Below are 23717 nucleotides of genomic sequence, written 5' to 3'. Positions count from 1 at the left end.
GGCCATCTAAGATATTCCTCTGGTCTCACCCCTTCATGAGCAAGAGAGAAGGAAGAAAACTAAAGCATACAAGGGAAAGATTAGTCCAATGGACTAATGGACCACAAATACCATGGCCTCCACCAGACTGAGTCCAGTTCAACTAGATAGTGGCTGGCTACTACCACTGACTGCTCTGACAGGGATCACAATAGAGGGTCCAGGACAGAGCAGAAGAAAAATATAGAACAAAATTCTAACTCACAAAAAAAGACCAGACTTACTGGCCTGACAGAGACTGAAGAAACCCTGAGAGTATGTCCTCTGGACACTCTTTTAGATCAATAATGAAGTCACTCCTGAGGTTCAAACTTCAGCCAAAGATTAGATAGGCCCATAAAACAAAACAAGACTAAAGGGGCACACCAGCCCAGGGGAAGGACTAGAAAGCAGGAGGGGACAGGAAAGCTGATAATAAGGAACCCAAGGTTGAGAAGGGAGAGGGTTGACATTTTCAGAGGTTGGTAACCAATGTCTTAAAATAGTATATGTACTGTTTAATGAGAAGCTAGTTCTATAAACCTTCATCTAAAGTACAGTTTAAAAAAATTACCAAAATCACTTGCGAATATTTTTTAAGAGTTCCTGACAGTCTTTAAGGAGCCCAGGTGGCACAGTGGTTAAGAGCTCAGATACTAAGCCAAAGGTCAGCAGTTTGAATCCACCAGCCACTCCTAGAAAACCTTATGGGACAGTTCTACCCTGTCTTACAGCATCGCTGTAAGTCGGAATCGAATTGATGGCAATGGGTTTGATTTTTTTTTTTTTTTTTTTTGAGAGCCTTTAAGCTCTTCAAAGTCTTAAAAGGACCTCGAGAAACATATCAATGTTCAAGGCATTGTTCAAATGTCATTTACTACTATTATCTAATCGTTACTTTTTTTGATAACAAAATCACATCAGTGTTTTTGTATTACCAGTTATATATATATATATATTTAAATGCTTGCAACCTATTAAGAGTGTATATCTTATGAGCAGATCATTTATAAAAAAAAAAAACCCACAAATTCAACCCGAATATAATTAGAAGAGGTGTCTTTTTTTTCTAAAACCAAAACAAACATTTAGAAACCTAAGAGATTATTTTACCCTCTTACATGTGTTTAAAGCTGCTCTGCGTTTCTTTCTTTTCCCCAGTTCTATCAGTAAATATCGGAAACCCTGGTGGCGTAGTGGTTAAGTGCTATAGCTGCTAAGCACAGGGTTAGCAGTTCAAATCCGTCAGGCGCTCCTTGGAAACTCTATGGGGCAGTCCTACTCTGTCCTATAGGGTCGCTATGAGTCGGAATCAACTTGACGGCACTGGGTTTGGTTTTAGTTTTTGGCTTATTAGTAAATATCTTTTTAGTTAAAACCTACAGATAAATATGTCTAGAAGATGCTGTGCTTTCCACTGTATACAATATATGCACAATTAAAGCTATATTATCATTATTTCTAAGTATAATTTATATTATATTTCATTGCATGAAACATTATTATAGGAAGCTCCTCAAGGATAAATCATCATTTATACCCTGTTCCCCACAGTCTGGCCCTGAGTCCAACCACAATGTCAGATAAGAAAAAAAAAAACAAACCCAGTGCTGTCGAGTCCATTGCGACTCATAGCGACCCTACAGGACAGAGTAGAACTGCCCCACAGAGTTTTCAAGGAGCACCCTGGTGGATTTGAACTGCTGACCCTTTGGTTAGCAGCTGTAGCACTTAACCACTACACCACCAGGGTTTCCCAATGTCAGATAGTCAGTAAATAGTTCTTCAAAAAATCAAGAGAGGAAGCTTCCAAATAAAGAGGCAGAGAAAGAAAAGCCACTGTGAAGTGGCTGAACTTTAAGGCAAGAAGGGACCTGTACTGTCCTCTGTTGCCACGCTTACAGCAATACCATTATGGGAACAGTAACATGAAGAAAAATAACTTCCACCACGTGATGCCAGACTTTAAGACTCCAATGACTTCACTTGATTTCTAATAATAAAAAATGGGGTTTTATCTAGAGATTGCTTAAATAGATATCTTTATGTATTTTTTCCTAACATAAACTGCTCTAGCTTTTCTTCTCAGCACCAAGATAGTTAATGATCGAGACTCCTGATCTATCAAGTGTATATAAACATCCACCCATCGATTATTACAGTCTACTTTTTTATGGCGGTTTAGCAGTCTTCATACAAAGAATCCTGCCCTTTGGCTCTGGACCAGCACACAGCAGCAGGGAGAGGCAGAGTCACAACCATCACAAGGACTTGGGTAGGATCTGGAAGTAAAAAGCAGCTTCAACAAGAACGGATTATCGGGTTATAAGGAAACACTCATTTCCTTACCCAGCAGCGCACAAATGTAGCCGTGCAGAGGCCACACTACTTGCTCACAGGTTTCCCTGATGCTGGCTAGTCATCTCCACAGAGGAGGACATTTAAAACTGTAACCAGTGTTTGCAATCTGCAGGATATTCTGATGTTGATACGATTTCCCAACTGGCAACTGCTAATAGGTAACTGTAACAGGTAGAAGGAAGCCAGAAAAGGGCCATCTTCCCCATCAGGTCTTCTGCAAATTAGAGAAAATTAGTGATACATATTTTTGGCAAGAAATCAGTAGAGATTTGTTAAGATGTTTGATTTTCTTTTAAGTCCATCATTTTATAGCAACAACCTGAGTCACTTTGCCCATCTTTTAGGAAGGCTGGATTATTAAAAAAGTACCCTCATGTTCAGTTGTTCTCTCTCTCTCTCTTTCTTTGCCATGAAAACTAAGAAAATAAAAATCTATAAACAGAAATTAGCATTTTTAAAACCATATTTAGAATGAGCCTATTATGTCATTTCACTTTGTGAATTTATTTTGAAAATCAAAGTCTGACTAGAATTCCATTAAAAAAAAAAAAAAAGAATTCCATAACAAACAACAACAAAAAGTTGCCTTTGAGTCAATTCCAACTCACAGCGACCCCATGTCTGTGAGAACAGAACTGTGCTCGGTAAGGTTTTCAATGGCCTTTCTTCTGAGGTACCTCTGAGTGAACTCAAACTTCCAACCCTTCGGTTAGGTGTTAACCCTTTGCACCACCTGTGGAATCCTCAAAAAGGTAACCTATAACACATTTGACCTGAAATAGTAAATACCAGTCTCCCATAAAGGAGTTTTTTTTAAACTCATAATTCATTTGAAAAATATATCATGAGATTCTGTGATTCTATATACTGTCTGGTATTTGAACTACCCTGTGTTTCTGTCATTTCTCCAATTAGATTATAAACTCCATGCTGAGGATAATATCTGGTATATAAATACTAAAACATCTTTGTTGATTTATGGTATAAAATTACCTTTTTATTCAAAGAAACCAGCTGTGTTCTTCTCCTTTTCTGTAGTTTTGTATACTAAAAAAATACATTAGAGGCTTTTCATCTACTGGTGTTGATTAAATGCCCAGCTGATCATTGTTACATTATGTTTCCCGAAGGGCATCTCAGTTTGACTCAGCTGGCTGTTTAGTTTTTCATTTATAGATTTGAGCACTGAGAGGAGGTTCTGACAACCTTCGTGTCGTGTAATACATAGTCTGCTATCACTCTCTTAACAACAAATAACATTAGAAAATGGATGCAAGACTGTAGATCTTTAGTGGTGACATAAGGGATTTTACATGGCATTATTCTGCTATGTTTATATTTTTAAATTTCACATTTATTGAAAAAAACTCTCATTTATTTTAGTGACATTCTTTCCTGAATCAGATGTAACAGAAATAATAAAGCTATTTTACGTGTGGGTAAAATTTCTTTGCTCCCCTACTGCTTTCCATGCATTATTTCATTTCACTCTCCACCACGGGCAGGAACAGTTTACTACACATATTTCACAACCATGAAAACAGAGCTAGAGAGAGGTGAAGTGACTTCACTCAGCGTCTCAGAGATAGAAAATAGCAGAGTCTAAACTAGAAACTCCATCTTCAGCTGCCCAGCGTTATCCTCTAACCACTCCCTCAGTGTTCACAGATACTAACACAGATGGACACCATGCAGTGTCTGTGAAAATCATCTGAGAAGTGCACAAACCAGGTAGATTTCTGGGCCCCATGCAGTAGCAAGTTGTATTTTTATAAAGTTCCTCAGAGTAATATAAAGCAAAATAAAGAACTTTAATTTTCACCAAGTAATTTGGCACTTGCCATTTTGGTGAAAAAAAAAATTTATATTTTGGTGAGGGTGTGGGGAAATAGGAACTTTCATGTACTGTGGTGGAAGAGTAAATTGATAAAATGTTTTGGGGGGGATAACTGGAAATGCATAACAATCTTAATGAAGATACCTCTTGCCCCTGTAATTCCTCTGTGAGAAATTTTCCTAAAGGCATATGAAGCAAGTATGAATATGTATATATATAAAGTTTACTATGTTGTTGAAGTTGTTGTTAGGTGCCATCAAGCCAGTTCCAACTCATAGCAGCCCTATGTACAACAGAACAAAACACTGCCCGTTCCTGTGCCATCCCCACAATTGTTGCTACGCTTGAGCCATCGTTGCAGCCACTGTGTCAATCCATCTTGTTGAGGATTTTCCTCTTTTCCGCTGATCCTCTACTTTACCAAGCATGATGTCCTACTCCAGGGACTGATCCCTCCTGAAAACATGTCCAAAGTATGTGAGATGTAGTCTCACCATCCTTGCTTCTAAGGAACATTCTGGTTGTACTTCTTCCACGACAGATTTTTTCGTTCTTTCAGCAGTCCATGGTATATTCAATATTCTTCAGCAACACCACAATTCAAAGGCGTTGATTCTTCTTTGGTGTTCCTTATTCATTGGCTAGCTTTCCCATGCATGGAAGGCAATTGAAAACACCATGGCTTGGGTCAGGGGCACCTTAGTCCTCAACATGACATCTTTGCTTTACAACACTTTAAAGAAGCCTTTTGCAGCAGATTTTCCCAAAGCAATCCGTCTTTTGATTTCTTGACTGCTGCTTCCATGGCTGGTGATTGTGTATCCAAGTAAAATGAAATCCTTGACAACCTCAGTCTTTCCTCCATTTATCATGATGTTGCTTATTGGTCCAGTTGTGAGGATTTCTGTTTTCCTTATGTTGAGGTGTAATCCATACTGAGGGCTGTGGTCTGTGATCTTCATCAGTAAGTGCTTCAAGTTCTCTTCACTTCCAACAAGCAAGGTTGTGTCATCTGCATCATGCAGGTTGTTAATGAGTCTTCCTCCAATCCTGATGCCCCGTTTTTCTTCATATAGTCCACCTTCTTGGATTATTTGCTCAGCATACAGATTGAATAGGTATGGTGAAAGCATATAACTGTGACACACACATTTCCTGACTTTAAACCATGCAGTAGAGAAGAATCATTGAGTTTGAATACCTGCTTCATCATATACTAGTTTTGTGAATTTTAGTAATTTCTTTAGTCTACCTAAACCTCAATTTTATTGTTAATAAGATGATGCTATAATTAACCCATAACTCAAAGATATGATAAATGGTGGAAAAAAATTGAAGTTGTCAACACTTTCATTCTACTTGGATCAAAAATCAGCATTCATGGAAGCAGCAGTCAAGAAATCAAAATCCTATCATATTGGGCAAATTTGCTTCAAAAGATCTCTTAAAAGTTTTAAAAAGCAAAGATGACACTTTGATAACGAAGGTGAGTCTGACCACAGACGTGGTCTTGCCAATTAATTGCCTTATATGCATGTGAAAGTTGGATTCCAAAATAGAAGACAGAAGGATGATGCGTTCAGACTGTGGTGTTGGTGAAGAATAGTGAATATACCATGGACTGCCTGCAGAACAAACAAATCTGTCTTGGAAGAAATACAGCTGCAATGCTCCTTAGAAGCAAGGATGGCGAGACTATGTCTTACATACTTTGGACACATTGTCAGGAGGGATCAGTCCCTGGAGAAGGACATCATGCTTGGTAAAGTACAGGGTCAGTGGAAAAGATAAAGACATTATCGTAGAAAACACCCGTACTTCCAAAAAACTGGTAATACCACAGGAGAGTAGAAAGAGAGGGGCTGAAAAGGAAGTGATGAATTGAGAAACTTATAGTTTCCTCTTTCTACTTCTTTGTATGTTCTAATTTTTTGCCATAAACACATGCAGTTGATATGGATAAAACACAATCTTAAATTAACTGCCTTGTGAAATTACGTTTGGAAACCATTAAATTACCCATCTATGACATTTATTAAATATCTGAGTCAGAGCTGAAAGTTGACGTCATAATCTCTGCATACTTCTATTTTGCACACCTCTTTGAATGTTTTAGAATAGAACATAAGCTAAATTACATACTTACACATATAGGACTGTCCTGGTGTCACCCACTTTCCCAGCATCCCCTACTGTGAGGGTATCATATCCTCGTTCCAGTTCAAACTCTTCAAAGGCAAGCTTGATGACCTAAAGAGAAGGCACAGAAAATTCAGTATGACAGAAACTGGTCTTGACATTAAGTATTGCAAATATTCAGTTGTAGTATTAACTTTTGCTTCTGAACTCCAGTGTATTTCAAACGCTCCTCGAGACTGTATAAGATGCTTTAAGTAGCCATAGAGATAATTGCATACATTGCGAACCTTCAGTTACCGGATTTTATGAACTCAAAATTGTTATTACTCACTCTAAGATATTCACTATCAGTTCTAAAATGAAGTTCAACATCTGTTATGCTTTAAGTCAAATATCTATCGAAATATTTATTTTAACATTTACAGTGTTTGGGATAATGTAAAGATAAACCAATTTAGACAAAAAAAAATGCCGATTATAGTTAATGAGATAAATTGTGAGGACAACACACGAAGTAGAACACACAACTATAAATCCTTTTAAAGTTGCTTATGCAGATTCTGTGTAATGACCCCTGTTAACATATGGAAAAGACCTTCTGAGGTTAGGAAGTTATTCTTTCCTTTTAGATTTACGAACCCTAGAAGTTTTCCCGTAAAGAACACTTCAGCATGATGACTAATATCAGGACATCTAAATAAGGCTAGTCTATTAAAAAAAAAAAAGGACCAGACTTACTGGTCTGATAGAGACTAGAGGAACCCCATAGACTATGGCCCTTAGTCGCCCCTCTAACTTGAATATGAAGACACTCTTGCAGATAACCTTTAAGCCAAATAACAAGCCTATAAAATAAATAACAACACCCATGAGGAAAGTGCCTCTTAGAACAATCATCTATACGAGATCCAAAGGGAAGCTTTTGCCCAAAAGCAAAGATGAGAAAGGTGGGAAGGGGCAGAAAAATCAGATGAATGGCAACAGGGAACTCAGGGTGGAAATGAGGAGAGCGTTGACACATTATGGGGATTGCAACAAATGTCACAGAACCCTTTATATAAATTATTGGAAGGGACACTAGTTTGTGCTGTAAAATTTCACCTAAAGCACAATGAAAAAGAAAAATAAATAAAAGAGGCTGAAGGCAGGAAATCTAAGAAACCAAACCAAACCTATTGTCTTCAAGTCAATGCCAACTCATAGCGACCCTGTAGGGCAGAGTAGAACTGCCCCTTAGGGTTTCCAGGGAGAAACTGGTAGATTTGAACTGCTGACCTTTTGGTTAGCAGCAAAGCTCTTAATCACTGCACAACCACAGCTCCTAAGAGTCTTTTAAAATAATTCAAAAATGAATGCTTTGGTGACCAATACCATGATCAAAGGGGAAAAAGGAATCAAAGACGAGCTGAAGTTAGGTGAGAGGAGAGGAAAAAAGAGAGAAGGGGAGCGGAGGGCATGAGCGAGGAAAAGAGAAGAAGAAAAGCAGAAACCAAACTGGGAATACATTTTAATTGGATCTATTTTAGCATAAATCTGCAACTTTGGAATCTTGTAGAAAGGTATCAAATGCTTGTTTGTTAAACTTGAAAGAAAGGAGTAAGCGATACCAGGAGGAATGCAGCCTTCCCACTTATATCCAGTTTGGTGTGCACAGTTCCAAGCAGGCAGCAAACAGGTGCTCTCTCAAGCTATGCTAATATGGAATAATTTTTTTTTTTAATTATTACTAAAATTAGTGATACAGCCATCACAATTTATAAAAAAATAAAACTATTTCAAAGTACAGTGGTTGCATGAATACATTATCTTAGCAATCTGATTTGAAGCAGGTGTGAGATTTGATAGTTGTTAGAAACCCAAACAAATATTGCATATTAAGGCTAGCACCTGATGATGATTTTACTTCAATTTTTTTTTTTTCTTCCTCATGGCTCAATTTATAAGTGACCGTGATCCAAAAATCAGAGAATTAAAGAATGAAAAGGATCATCATTGAGACCTGGAGGTTTCCTACCATTTTTTGACATGTTTACTCAGTCTTGTCTTGTTTAACAGCCCTGGAGGGAAGCAATGATAATCCATTAAGGCTCGAGGGTCATGGCTGGCTGATTTGTAATGAGTCACAGATAGGGGTCATACTACATAAACGGACTTTCATTAAAAAAGGACTTTCATTAGGGGTGTAAAAATTGCCATTTTGTATTTCTTTCAAGTCAGGGCAAAGGTTGGCAGAGAATGTTTTTTCTTGACAATGTTTAGTCTCAACAATCAGCAGGAGCTCTTGTCAAAGGAAAATCTTCATTCCATGCCATTAATGCTCAGTAAAAACAAAAATGGAGACCCAGTCATGGGTAAAGAACCTCTAGTTTGTCAGGAAATATGACATTCCATAAATACATCAGATAGTAAAATAGAATATATTTTAAATTAAGTTTATAATTATTTCTCAGAGATACCCAGATGTAAAGGACAAGTGAAGCTGATAGGATAATAAATCTTTAAGCTTGTGAATGATTCCATTATATTTAGCAGACATGGTTTCTTTAGGGACGTAAGCACATTTGTGCTCTTCCCCTGGTCCTGAATTGCCTCACTTCAGGTCATCCAGATGGCTGCTCTACATTCTTCAAGTTTCTGCTTAATGTCTCTGCCTGGGCAATACCTTCCCTGGCCATTCTGTCCAAAGAAGTCAGCCTGTCAACATCCTACCTATTTCCTTCATAACAATTTACCTCTTGAAATGTCTGATTGGTTTGCTTGTACTGCCTACTTCACGTAGTCATGGGGAACACCAGGAGGGTAAGCACTGTCTGTTTCACTCACTGAGAGCAAAGACTGGCTCTGTCTATGAGGATTTACTGAATGCCTACACTATCCAGAACGCAGTGCGAAGAATGATAACAGAAGAGATGTGGACTTAGTTCTGGCTCCCGAAACACTTTACGTCTGTTGGGGGCATGTAGAGAAATATAAAATAATTATAAAATTTTAACCGTTACAGATAAAGATTTGGTAATGACAATAGAGCCCTGCTGGTGCAGTGACTAAGAGTTTGGCTGCTAACCAAAAGGTCAGCAGTTCAAATCTACCAGTCGCTCCTTGGAAACCCTATGGGGCAGTTCTACTCTGTCCTACAGGGTCGCTATGAATTGGAATCAATGAAGGCAGTGGGCTTGGTTTTTGGGTTAAAATTGTTCACTTTTTCAACCCCCCCACAAAAAAAAATCTAAGACCTGTGAGAAAGGGAGAGTATTCAGTCTATATTTAGATACATTTAAAAATATATATATATATTAGGTTTCTTGTAATATTTTCTCTTTATTTTTTACTAGTTCACACAATCTCAAAGGAGCCCTGGTGGCACAATGGTTAAGAGCTCAGCTGTCAACCAAAAAGTCCGTAGTTCAAATCCACCAGCTGCTCCTGGGGAATCCTATGGGACAGTTCTACTCTGTCCTATAGGGTTGCTATGAGTCGGAATTGACTCAATGGCAATTTTTTTTTTTTAATCATAAATCCTATAGACTCTAAGAAAGAACACTATCTACCCCTTTGTTTAAAGATTTACAAGTCATATATTTCTAAAAATACATAGAAAATTAGGGAGAAATGTGAAATGACTTCATCATATAAAATAAATTCTGGGCTTGAGCCCGTTTCAACATTTTTATCTTCTGGAAAACATTAAGAACACACTTGAGGGTTAATTTTGCACATACTTCCTCCACACCGTTGTTTCATGCGTTTATTCCTTATTCATTCGTGTAATCAAGACAAGTTAACGTACTGGCCCCCAATCATGGATAGACTGCTGTGTAAACTTTTCCATTATTATACGTACGTTTTTAACACATAGATTACCATCATTTACACTAGTGTTAAGCCTATCAATAAAGTTAAAGTTTTTTTTTTTTTTTTTAAAGTTAGCTGCTTAAAAATCAAGGTACTATCTCAGTTATTCTTAAGTGCTAACGTCAAAACAAAAACCCATTTCAAGACTAAATGCAACCATTTGGAATGTGCAACAGATGCTTTGTGATTTAAATAAACGTTAAAAAATGATAGAAAGAGGTCTTGAGGATGCCTTTTTATCCTTTCCCAATTTGGAATGTTTTCTTTCCAACCCCAAGCTACTAAATAGTTGCACTTTCAGAATGTTGAAATCACAGTTAATATGGAGTTGCTCTTTCTTTGTGTCTGTGACTATGACTACGTCTACATTTATGTCCTTATCTATGGTTAATGATTTCCCTGGATTATGCAAATAAAGTATGTGCTTCCATACAAAAGACTTTTGGATAAGTTAAGAGTAAAATGGAAATGGTGACCTATGGTGAATTTTAAAGAAATCACTGTTTTTTAAACAATGACTTGGAAGGAAAGGTTTGCCAAACTGCAGCACACCAAACATAGTCATTGTTATGAATTTTGTACATAAAGTACCATAAAACATAATGCCAGTAAGTACATTTAAAAATATATATAATCTTTGCTAGAAAAAGGGAGCCACATATTTTATTTAAAAAGAATAATATTTTGCTATGGAGTCTGGAGCCGAGAGGTTGGCAGTTCAAACCCACCCAAACGTGCCTCGGGAGACAGCCATAGTGATCTGCTTCTGAAAGGCCACAGCCTTGAAAACCCTATGGAGCACTTCTGCTCTGCACACAAGGGGTTGTATGAGTTAGAATCTAACAACTGCAGATGCTGATTTTAGACCTATACCTGTTAGGTATCTAGTTACTTAAGACTGGGCCTCAGCTCTGCTAAAAAGAATAACTCTTTCAAACTACATTTGTAAGTATACCCAGACATGTACAAAGACATACACACACAGGCACATACACACAGTATTTTGAAATAATACTGTAGAACTCTTATAAATTAATATTCAATATGTAGATGTAATAATCATATTAATAAACACAGTAGAATCTGTTTCATGGTTCTAAGACATGGTATGTAACATAATATATTCCCAAAAGAGGTTCATGATTTCTCAGTTAATATAGTAGTCTCTAATAAGAATTACAAAAACTCAAAGAACTTCACAATCCTTGGTTGCACGGAAAAGACAGAACTCAAAGCATTTTAGAACAAACCTCAAAAAAGAACTCCCGTATCTTGGATGATACGGTAACAAAACTGAAATAATTTCACTTCGGTGGATATAGGTTTTGTGAAAGATAGGATTACTGGGATTTTTTTTTTCCTAGACTGGCTTATTTTGTCTGATCAGTAATTTGGAGTTTGTCATCTATGTTTTAAGAAAGAGTTACAGCCAGAAACATTACCCAAATTAAAAAAATATAAATGTTTGCAAAATGCTGGGTTTCCATCTGCAGCTGCAAGCCAATGGAATTAATGGCTCCAATATATGTCTTCATGTTGACTGACTTTTTGGTACAGTATTTTGTCACTAATTATTAATTTTACTTATTATTTTATGACAAATTAAGAGAGGTCACCATAAAATATACACATAAACCTATAGCTGCATTTCATTTTCATTTCCAATCTATAGTATTTAGAGGTCAAGGAACTGAGGAAAAACCAACAAAGAAGAGTCTCTGGTTGGAGGAACACCAAGAAATATTGTGTTATGGAAACTCCAGAAAACTGAAAGTCTTAAGAAGGAAAGAGTCAGTAAATGTGTTAAATGCTTCTGAGAATTTGAATTGGTTTAGGATAGAGACGAGACCAATGAACTTGACTAAATAGAGGTCATTGGTGATAATGGCAAGAGAAAAAAATAACAGATTCGTAGGGATAGAAGACTGATTGGAGTGGATTGAGGAAAAAACACAGGTGCTTGTTGTTGTTAGTTGTCACTGAGTCAGTTCCAACTCGTGTAACAATGAAAAGTGGCCTGGTCCTGTGCCATCCTCATGAATGTTGGTACATTTAAGTCCATCATTGTGGTTATTGTGAAAATCCATCTCGTTGAGGGTTTCCCTCATTTTTGATGACCCTGTATAATGCCAAAAAAGGTGGTCTGTTGGTTTGTAGTTCTGTGGTGACTTTCATGTAGCTATGATGCTGGAAGATGTTTCGCATCATAGCAGGGTCAGCCATGGTAGACAGCTTTCATGGAGCTTTCAGACTATGACAGACTAGGAAGGCAGGCCTGGAGAGCTACTTCCAGAATCAGACAATGGAAATCTTAATGGGAGGTTAGGAAGTGGAAAAGGTGGCTGTGGTCGTATATTTAAGATACTTTACTCTCATGGCTGCAGAATGACAAGGATGTGTCATCAAGAGAGGATTTTTTTTTTTTTTTTAAGATGGGAAATATTCGAGTATATTGTGTGAGGATGAAAATGCTTCAATAGACCAAGATACAATTGATTTTGTAAGAAAGCAAAGTCACTGATACTTGAATGCAAATATAAACAGAAGTGTGTTATTTTGATGAGATCTGAAATAATTCCTACTCTGTGAAGGAAAACAAGACAAAGTGTATCAGTATAGATGAAAGTAGGTTTGTGGATCTGGTGGCAGGAAAATCATGGAATAAATTACATTTGTTCATATTTTCTCAATAGAGAATGAACCGAGCATATCCGCTGAGTGTGAAAAAATGTGGAATGTACCATCAAGGGGACTGAAGTTGATCTATTCTGATTCCCTCCCTTTTATAGAACAGGAAAATGAGATAAAGGGAAGGAAGGCAGGGAACTTGTCCTAGGTTTTGCAGTTATTAGTGGAAGACACAGAAATCGAACTGAGAACCCCTGAATCTTGACTTAGTGGTTTTATTTATTTACTGTATTTTGATTTTTTTTTATCTTTTGCTACATTCACATATAAATGAGGAAGATTAGTATTTATAAAACTTAACTCTTCAAAAAAATTTTTTTTTCACTGTTCTTAGACATTACTCATTTTTAAAGTATCTGTCATAAATAAGTGGAGCCCTGGTGGCACAATGGTTCAGAGCTTGCCTGCTAACCAAAAGGTAGGCAGTTCTAACTCACCAGCCACTCCTTGGAGACAGTATAGGGTGTTCTACTCTGTCTTACAGAGTCACTATGAGTCGGAATCAACTCGAGGGCAGTGGGATTTTGTTGTTGTTGTTGTTCAGTAAATAATTATCCTGCTGTAATTTTTTTGGTATAATTTTTTAATTGTCTTTTTTTCTGATCCCAATTCAATTTGACTTAATACAATACACCAGTTCCTGTGTGCTGAGTTCAAGTCTCTGGTAGTTAAACATTCCTCAAACATCTATGCTATGCAGACTTACAGTATAGTAGAAGCCTTGATGTGTGATGGAAGTATAGGAGAGACTCTCCGGGATGGGAAGTCTGGAAAGATTTTCTGGAGGAGATGGCACCTGAGTACTAAATAAGTAAAAACAATAGCCTCATACCTGCTGCTGAGGGTTTCTCCCACGTAAACTCTCAAGAGTGCTGCCTATTGGTCAGCTTCTCCAGAAATTAACAATACAAATACCATGTCCAGTCAAATATCTCTACTCAGTTTGTACAAAATCAGCTTTGTTCATTTTACAATATTTTTAGTAGACATTAAAATTTCTTCTCCTTAGAGTTTTACCAACATATCGTTGACTATTAACCCAGCATAGGGAGCCCTGGTGGTGCAGTGGTTAAGCACTTGACTACCACAGGAAAGGTGAGTGGTTGGAACCCACCAGCCCCTCCTAGGGACAAAGATGTGGCAGCCAGCTTTCATTAAGATTATGGCCTTGGAAACCCAATAAGGTAATTCTGCTCTGTCCTATAGCGTCACTATGAGTTGGAATTGACCCAACGGCAATGTTTTTTTTTTTTAATTACCCTAGTACACTGCCATGTAGCTAAAGGAGAAAAAAAAGTATTGTGATTAAATTAAGTGGGGCACAATTTAATAAAATGGATTCTTAGATTATTTTAAAGGAGTTAAAGGTGCTAATTTTTCCAGGACAAAAATTTTTTAAAAGCACATAAATTTTAAATGGGGGAAATAACTTGGAAAATTGGGCACATGTTTTGTTGTAAAAGTATGAAAGAGAAAACAATTTAAATTTTTTAACTATGATTAAGTAAAAGTACAAGAGCCTTGGTAACTAAAAATGTTATATTATCAGATACATTTTTTTTCTTCTGTTACACACTATTTTTTCTTCTTCAAAATAGAGAAAAGAGAGATATGCAATGGCAGAAGATCAATGGCACTGATATAATCATACAATTTTAAATACTCATTTAAAAACAAATGTGAAAACATTGCTCTCAAAAACAAAATAATAAAGTGCACTATACACTTGCAATTTATCAGGGAAAGGCAATCACCCAATATCCCATTGCCATGGAGTCAATTCTGACTCATAGTGACATTATGGGACAGAGTAGAACTGCCCCAAAGGGTTTTCAGGGAGCAGCTGGTGGATTCAAACTTCTGACCTTTTGGCTAGCAGCCCAGAGCTTAAACACTGTGCCACCATGGCTCCTTTCACTCAGTATTTAAAAAAAAAAACAAAAAAAAAACATTGTTTTTGAGTCGACTACAACTCATAGCAACCCTATAGATCAGAGTAGAACTGCCACATAGTTTCCTAGAGGCAGCTGGTAGATCCAAAATGCTGACCTTTTGGTTAGCTGTGGATCACTCAATATAGGTCCATTCAAATAACAGGCTGAGCTCTCCTGATTCAATTAAGATAAACAAATGCAAATGTATCAATTGATCTTGGCCCTGTCTCCTTCACACAAGCAAACATCAAGTGCATCACTGGATTTCCTCAATGGCAGCTTTATTTTTTCTTTGGCCATTTGTTTCCCTGTTATCTTTAAACTATATATATATATATATATATATACACACACAGACACACACATATACTCATGTATATATATATACACACAAATGTGTTATGGGGGAAGTATATATATATGTATGTATGTATATATACTCCCCCCCATAACACGCTCGTACCAGCAATCACAAAGATAGGAAGAGAGAAGTAATATTACAGAGATTTTACATGTTCCAAGATTTGAAAAGGGACAACATATTTTAATTCTTTCTCACAAAATAAATAAAGAAAAAGCTGCCATATTTGGAATAAGATAACTTTAAATGCCTGTAGGTTTGAAAGCAACAGGAGATGAAAACTTTGGACATAACGGAAGAAACACTGGCGAAAGAAACCATAATACACTTAATTCATTAAATTTCTAATTATCAGAAGAAGCATCTTTCAAACTGTGAATTTCCTCATAAAGAATACAATAACAAGCCTATCTCGGGAAATCATTAACATAGTTGTAAAAAAGTAATTTATTACACATTTTAAAGGAAAGTTCATACTTGCTTATGAAATCTAAATTATCAAATAACTTTTGACGAATTTTTAAGTGCTGTGGCCTGAAGTTCTAAGGACCAAGCATAAACAGTCTCTTTATGAGACAGCCTGTCCAAATGTATGTACCATAGAGGCTGGATAAATTTAATTCTAAATTTCCCACAGAAAAACCTGTAAGCCTTCACACCTCTAGTCACATTTTTTTTTGTGAAAAACACCACGCTAATAAAAAAAAAAAAAATAGCTAACAATAAATAGTTTGAAATTACAAAGCTTTGCTTCTAATCTAGAAAGAAGGATACTTTTAATGCTCAAAGGAAAAGAAAGAAAGGAACTTAGGAAAACATTATTTGGGGGACATCCTTGCTTTATTTAGTCACTTCTAATTTGGCATCTAAACAGTAAAAGAGTCCTTTATCAGCTACAACTCAGGCCACTGTTAAATAACAAAGTGATCCGATATTATTTCAAACATAAACTATGTCACTGTTAAACCAGGCTCAAAATGTCAAAATCACTCGAGATTCAGAGGAGGAAAAGAAAGAAAAACGTGCAAGCTGAGTAATGTGTTATTTTTCTATACCACAGCAGTCATGTGATACAATCGGATTGCAAGAAAGTGGGGAATGTGTCATTCCATTCCTGAAATCTCTACCAGCTGATTCTCTGAAACAGTAGGTATGGCAGACACCCCTACCCTGAGGGTGGCCGTCAAGTCCCTTCTTTCACCTGTAAATAAAGTATAAATCATCTTAAGCACCCATGGACTGCCTCTACACACACTTAGTGTCTGAGGTCAAGATTCCCAGAGAATCCGGGTGCATCCCATCTGCACGGTACTAAGAATGAGTTATTGAAATGACCTAGTTTAGCTTCGTACTCTCTCTTCTTTTCGACAACGTTGTTGTTTTAAACTGGCAGGAAAACAAAAGCAGCAAGTACAACAGTGCTGAACGAAAAGAGAATGAGGTTTGCCGCTTATTCCATGATGTCCTTAGGCACACTGCTGTCAGCATCATCATCTGCAAACCGAGAACAATGCTGATTTCCCCACGGGTTTCAAAAATTAAATGACAATGCAGGGAGGACGTGTGCACTTTTTAGGCTTGCAGCCCCGCTCAGTCAGTGGCAGCTGTTTTCATCATTATCCCAGTTCAGGAGGCACAGGCCAGGCCACATTCTGCCGCGGAATTTGACAGATTGCTGTTGCTCTTTTATTTCAAACTTCAGAAGATTGCACAACGAAGCAACCTTCTGTCTCTCACACCTCCGACACAGTAATTCCTAACTACGATTTTCTTTACACTGATTATCTTTTTCTTTAGTTTTGATATAAAAATTTCTGTCTACGCCATCCCTTCTCTATTTCAGTAGTATTTTGCTTCTCTTAAGAAGTGTTTCTTGGCAAACTATGTAGACATGGGAATTACGGATGCTTAAAGAATAAGGCGATATCTATGAAATTTTAGCAAAGTAGCAAGTTGGGGGTAGTTGGAAGATGAGAGAGACTAGCATTTCAGAGGAAATCCCTCAGACAAAAACCATCAAAACGCCAAGAGAATTGTCTGGGGTATATAGTATTTTCGGCACAACAACAAAGATTAGCCAAATCACAGGGGAAGGAAACAAGCTAAAAGCAGAAATTGGGAAACAATGAAAAAACTGTGCAGTATAACATGAGAGAATAAAGTGGCAAGACCCCTAAAAGAACTTCATTAACCCCTGAAGTGAAGCAACCAAAGAATCAAAAGCAGAATATTTATTTATTTATTTATTGTGCTTTAAGTGAAAGTTTAAAAATCAAGGCAGTCTCTGATACACACCTGGCTATGTACTCCTAGCTGCTCTCCCCCTAATGAGACAGCACAATCTTCCTCTCCACCTTGTAGTCCCCGTGTCCACTCAACCAGCTCCTGTCCCCCTCTGCATTCTCATCTCAGCTCCAGACAGGAGCTGCCCACGTAGTCTCACGTGTCTACTCGAGCCAAGAAGCTCACTCTCCACCAGTATCATTTTCTTTCTTATACTCCAGTCCAATCTCTGTGTGAAGAGTTGGCTTTGGGAATGGTTCCAATCAAAAGCAAAAATTTTAAAATTTTTTGAAACATATTCTCAGATGTCTGAAAGAGGGGGGCATATTTGTTAAAAAAGGAGGCTGGAAGGTTAAAAATCACAATACAATAACTGCTACTGAATGAATCAGAACGTGACTAGATGCAGTAAGATGCAGACTTAACATTTACAGAACAATGAATCAATCAATAGAAGATATGTGTGGTAACTTCACTGGAACTTTGAAGGACTAAAAGATGGAAGAATTGCAAGAGAAAATTATAGATCTGTAAATAAGAGCCAAAAATACTGAAGTTTGTCAAGAAATATCTGGAACAAAGGGTACAGAATCAATCATTAAAAATACAATGGAAAACATTTTTATAACTGATTAAAAAGTTGAAAATGGAACTTAAAACTGTTTCCTTATGCCTCTATATAAACAAAATAAAATAGTAAGAAAATAATAGAAATATATCATTCCATAGAACTGTTTAAGAAAACAGAAAGAACTCTATGCTCAAACCCAGAAGAATAAGTGGATTGTATCTGTCGTTGTCAGGGGCCATAGAGTCAGTTTTAACTTATACGACACTATGCAGAACTGAGTGGAACTGCCTGGTCCTGCTGATGTCAGCTGGATCTTGGCTGAAAGTAGAGAATGCCAGAAAAATGTTTACCTGTGTTTTATTGTAGACAAAAGACATTTGGCTGTGTGAATCGTAACAAATAATGGATAGCATGGCGAAGAATGGGAATCCCAGGACACATAATTGTACTCACAGGGATTATATGTGAAGAGATACAAATCAAAATTAACTTTGTTTTTTCAGTGACACAATAAAACCCTATAGACAATCATTAGCTAGATTAAGAGTCTCAGAGGAAATGGAACAGGGGATTCCTCTTAGGATGTTTATTCAGTGAAGACGTTATTTTATGTGAGAAACAAGAGAAAGTCTTTTATAGATTTCTCAATGTCTCAGCTATTCTGTTAACAGTCCTTTTCTCCAACTTGGCTGAAAGATACACTTCAAACAACAGCGTTTATTTTAAAATAGTTGTCTAGAAGGAGATTCAGTTTAAATATAACAAAGAACAATCTAAAAAAAGATACGTAACTAAAAAGGAAGCAGTTGAGTTAATGAAAGTAAAAATATGTATATGTATTTTTAAAGTCTGCCAATGAGCACAAAGATGGCTTGTGGTAGCAAATAGAGTCAGTCATCATTGCCATCAAGTCTTGATTTTGACTCATTGCAATCCTATAGGACAGAGTATAACTGCCCCATAGTGTATCCAAGGAGCGACTGGTGGATTTGAACTGCCGACCTTTTGTTTAGCAGCCACAGCATTTAACCACTACACCACTAGGGTTTCCAAGCAAACACAGGAGGTGGCAACGAGCAGCTGGACCTCAGCTGACACAGCCACCTCCCCATTACAAGCTGGCAGGGAGGCACTGCCTTCTGAACACCAGTGAGTACGGTACAAGGGTAATGGTATCTATCATGGATGTTAACAACCAACACTACAGTGAGAGGTTTTAGCATCTCTCACTCCCACTTCTCATCTATCCCCAGTCTCTGAAGAGCAAAAGGAAACTGAAGAGATCTTGAGTTCTGAAAATTATACGGGAGGTTGAGGGCTACATACATGTACATAAAGGAGAACATGCAGAGAAGGAAAATATTGACATCTGCACCATGGGCTGATGGTTAAAAGGGGCAAGTGAATTGGCTGTAGTCATTCTTCAGACTTTGACCTAGGAAACAGCAATTATACAGAAATTTTATGTGTTTCATTCATCCTCAGTAATGTCTATAAACACTGTTTCTATAAGAAAATTTTACTAATATCCCTATTTCTATCAAGAAAAAAAAATGCAGCCAGGAGCACTAACTAATGAGTATTAACTGGTGATTCAAATTTTTACATTATTCTGTAATAAGAAAATATTTTAAGGAATAATATATTACTTAACCCCAAATTGATACCTTTATGGAAAGGAAGATAGAATCCTCTATCCTTTTTGTCCTTTGATCATTTTTAAGTCCAGTACTATAACAATATGTCTTGATTTGGAAAGTTTTTAGCCCTTCTCAAGGCTTGGGTGGCTCCTCTAATCAAGTCCTGGCTTGAGTTTTTTGTTTGTTTGGTTGGTTCACCTGGAACCTTCTTTGACTTCCCTGTGAAGCACTGTCTCTACTCTCCCATTGACAGTCATGCTCACAGCCTTGTTCTATTTTTTGTCCCAAGCCTCTTAACATTATCTAAAATCACTTTATCTAATCAGCTATTCATTAATTTACCTATTTTCTGTCATTCCCATTAGAAGGTGAAGCCTATGAAAACAGAAGACTTTTTTTTTTCTTTTTCATTAATGTGCCCAGCAGAGTACGTGACATGTATTAAGTACTCAGTAAATATGTGCCAAATTAATACTTACCTTTCATCCTATGGAAACCCTGGTGGCTTAGTGGTTAAGTGCTATGGCTGCTAACCAAACGGTTGGCAGTTTGAATCCACCAGGTGCTCCTTGGAGAACCTATGGTGCAGTTTTACTCTGTGCTATTGGGTTGCTATGAGCTGGAATCCACTCGGTGGAAACGGATTTTGTTTTGTTTTCACCCTGTACTAAGTTAACATTTAACCTAAGGAACCACCTAGACTGTGATATCTACAGAATTTAGCTCTAGATTTGTACTCTAGTCAAGAGTTGCTGGCCTATCATTAGTATAAATGAAAACAGCACTAAGGCTCTAGAGAGCAAAGTCAAGGTGATACACTTTATGATGCAGAAAAAAAACTGGAGTCGTAAGTATCTTGTAATATTCTTATATACAAGAGGATTTTAAAGGTTTATTTTTTTCTTCCATTTGTGAGATTTATCATTCATTAAGGATAAAAATATTATTTTTCTGGACTCACTAAATCTCATCTACTTCATATTTGAAAACCACCAATAAAAATCATTTTTTTCAGAAATTAGTTTTTTTATTTTATAAAATCTATAACACTTTATAATTAGTTCAACTTTTCAGTTTTACTTGAAAAGTATAAAAGAATACTTCTTTTTTCTGTCATTTTGTGGATAAGAATCTATATAAATCTAATTTCAAAATGTGATGATGAATCATATCTCTACTATACAACTTCTCAATCAACTCTGACACGAGCCACCCACACAGCAAAAGAAAGTCATCAGCACGGAAATCTGGACAATGAGGTAAGAAATGCAATCTGAACCTGCTTACAGAAAAAAAAAAAAAAAAGAAATAGCGATTAACAGAGATTAAAACAAGGTCAATGATGGCAAATTATTTTTGAAGCCTTTCCCCTACTACCAGCAAGTTTGTCAGTTTGTTCTGCCGTGGAGGCTAGTGTGTTGCCGTAATGATGGAAGATTTGCCACCTGTATTTCAAATACAAGAAGAGTCACCCATGGTGGACAGGTTTCCGTAGAACTTCTAGACTATGAAAGACTAGAAGAAAGGCCTAGTGATCTAATTCTGAAAATCAACCAATGAAAACCTATAAATCAAAACAGAACACTGTCAGACTCCCTTGCTTGTCATCGGGGGGAATCAATTGCTGAAAAAGGACATCATGTTTCCTGAAGTAGAGGGCCAATAAGGGCGAGGCAGACCCTAGGTGAGATGGATTGTCACTGTAGCCACAACTATGGACTCAAACATGCCAGTGATGGTTAGGATAATACAGGTCCTGGCAATGTTTTGTTCTGCTGTATCAAGTATCACCACGAGCGGAAGTCAACTAGACTGCAGCTATCTGTGTCTGTCTGTCTACTATCTATCATCTATCTATCATCTATCTATCTATCTATCTATCTATCTATCTATCTATCTATCTATCTATCTATCTATCTATCTATCTATCTATCTATCTATCATCTATCATCTATCTATCTATCAATCATCTATCTATCTACCTACCTACCTATCTATCTATCTATCTATCTATCATCTATCTATCTATCTATCATCTATCTATCTATCTATCATCTATCAATCTATCATCTATCTATCATCTATTAATCTATCATCTATCAATCTATCTATCATCTATCTATCTATCATATATCAATCTATCTATCATCTATCTATTATCTATCTATCATCTATCTATTATCTATCATCTATCTATCATCTATTAATCTATCATCTATCAATCTCTCTATCATCTATCTATCGATCATCTATCTATCTATCATCTATCTATCATCTATCTATCTATCAATCATCTATCTATCTATCTATCAGCTATCTATCATTTATCATCTACCTGTCTATCATCTATCTATCTATCAGCTATCTATCATTTATCCTCTATCTATCAATCTATCATCTATCAATCTACCTATCTATCTATCTATCATCTATCTATCTATCATCTATCTATCTACCTATCTATCTAATCTGCCTATCTGTCTGTCTGCCTGTCTGCCTGCCTGCCTGTCTGTCTATCTATCATCTATCTGTCTGTCTGTCTATCATCTATCTATCCCCTACTTAGAGTTAAATGAAAGCATTTTACAAGATATGATTAACTTTCATTAGTCAAGTCAATTTTATCATAAGAAGAGTAATCTGTTGCTATTGAGCAAAATTCAAGACAGCTTTCTCATTGCAAAAATGTTTTGATGATGCTGGCTTCCCTTGGACAAGCAACTTAACCCTTTTCCATCTGTGTTTCCTTATCCTTCAATGAAGAGGTTGGACTATTAGATTAAGATTGCTCCTAAATTTTCATCAGTTCTTAATGTTTATTATAATTCTGTTTCTTAGTTAGAAGCCATATCTGGTGGATATTACAGACCTAAAGCTAGAGAGCTACAGCTTAACTAATTGTCTTAAAGTGTACAGCTATTAACTTTCTAAGAACTAAACACAATACTCAGAGTGAGGTTGTTGATCTGTAAGCTGAAGGCTCTATATGCCGCCTCATTTCCGTGATATGAGAAAGGTCAGTCAATCCAACAGTCAGATGTAAGGTTACTAGGTCAGGAAAGCAATTAGGGCTTGAACCAGAATTCACAGTCTTGGCAACAGCAAATCTGAGTGCCTTAAGTGAAATGATAAGGGCAAAGATCTATTGGGTGGCATTTCACATTCTCTCATATGCAATTCTTTATGTTCCAGGCATTGGTACAGGAATTAAAAATACATTTTCTAATTAATACATACAAGTGATGTGTCCACTTTTTCCCCTCTAAATCATTAATACACTGGTAGGACTAAGAAAAAAAACATAATTAGGAGAAAGTGAAAAATTCCCACCTAAGAGAGAAGACTAGTAATAGGGAATAGATATGCCTGTATTTACTCTTCTGAAAAGACTATGAGGCACGTAGTGTCTGCTCTACTGCTGGGATTGTCATAAAGGAGTTCAAAAGCAGGAGCAGCCAGATTTCTGTATTCTATTGTCACCCTCCTCTGTCCCGCAGCCCAGTCTCCTTATTCACTACTGCTTTTTTTCCCTCTCCCCATTCTCTATTTATTGGGAGGCGTGGAGAGAAGAGAATAATGTAATAGAAAAAAAAAAAAAAGAAAAGTGTCTTTGAAGTCAGACTAACTTTTGCATCCAGATTATGCTATTAATTAAATATATCATCCAGTGGCCTCAGTTATATGGCAAAAATAATAATATTATAGAAGGTCTCTGAGAAGACCAAATGACGTGTCATTTGTCAAGTGCTTAGCATATCACCTGGCACAAAATAATGCCTCAGGAAATGCTGGTTGCCCTTGCAGATGAAGAATAACAGAGGATAACTTGACTTCCTCTCCTAGATTGTCTAAGATATGAAAGCAGAATAAAGTATCCGCTATGGTTCTATAACTGGCAGGGTATATAGGCTTGGGATGGTCAATAAACTATCTTCCAAGAGAGTGTAAGCGACTGAGTTACTCACAATCAGTTGGCAAATGACAAAGCTAGGGTTTAACTAAGGGTTTCTTGGTTCGAAATGTAGTCTTCTTC

General features: G+C 36.8%; 1 protein-coding gene across 1 annotated transcript in view; it reads right to left on the bottom strand.

Annotated features, from left to right (window-relative positions):
* CSMD1 (CUB and Sushi multiple domains 1) overlaps positions 1–23717 on the bottom strand; it is a 1768974-nt gene that overhangs the window by 537857 nt on the left and 1207400 nt on the right. Inside the window, exon 12 of the mRNA XM_064294928.1 lies at positions 6363–6466. Within this exon, the coding sequence (XP_064150998.1) occupies positions 6363–6466 (104 nt within the window). The remainder of the gene's footprint in view (positions 1–6362; positions 6467–23717) is intronic.

The sequence above is a fragment of the Loxodonta africana genome, chromosome 12, assembly GCF_030014295.1.
Source record: "Loxodonta africana isolate mLoxAfr1 chromosome 12, mLoxAfr1.hap2, whole genome shotgun sequence".
Lineage (NCBI taxonomy): Eukaryota > Metazoa > Chordata > Mammalia > Proboscidea > Elephantidae > Loxodonta > Loxodonta africana.
This window is presented reverse-complemented; position numbering and strand designations above follow the sequence as displayed.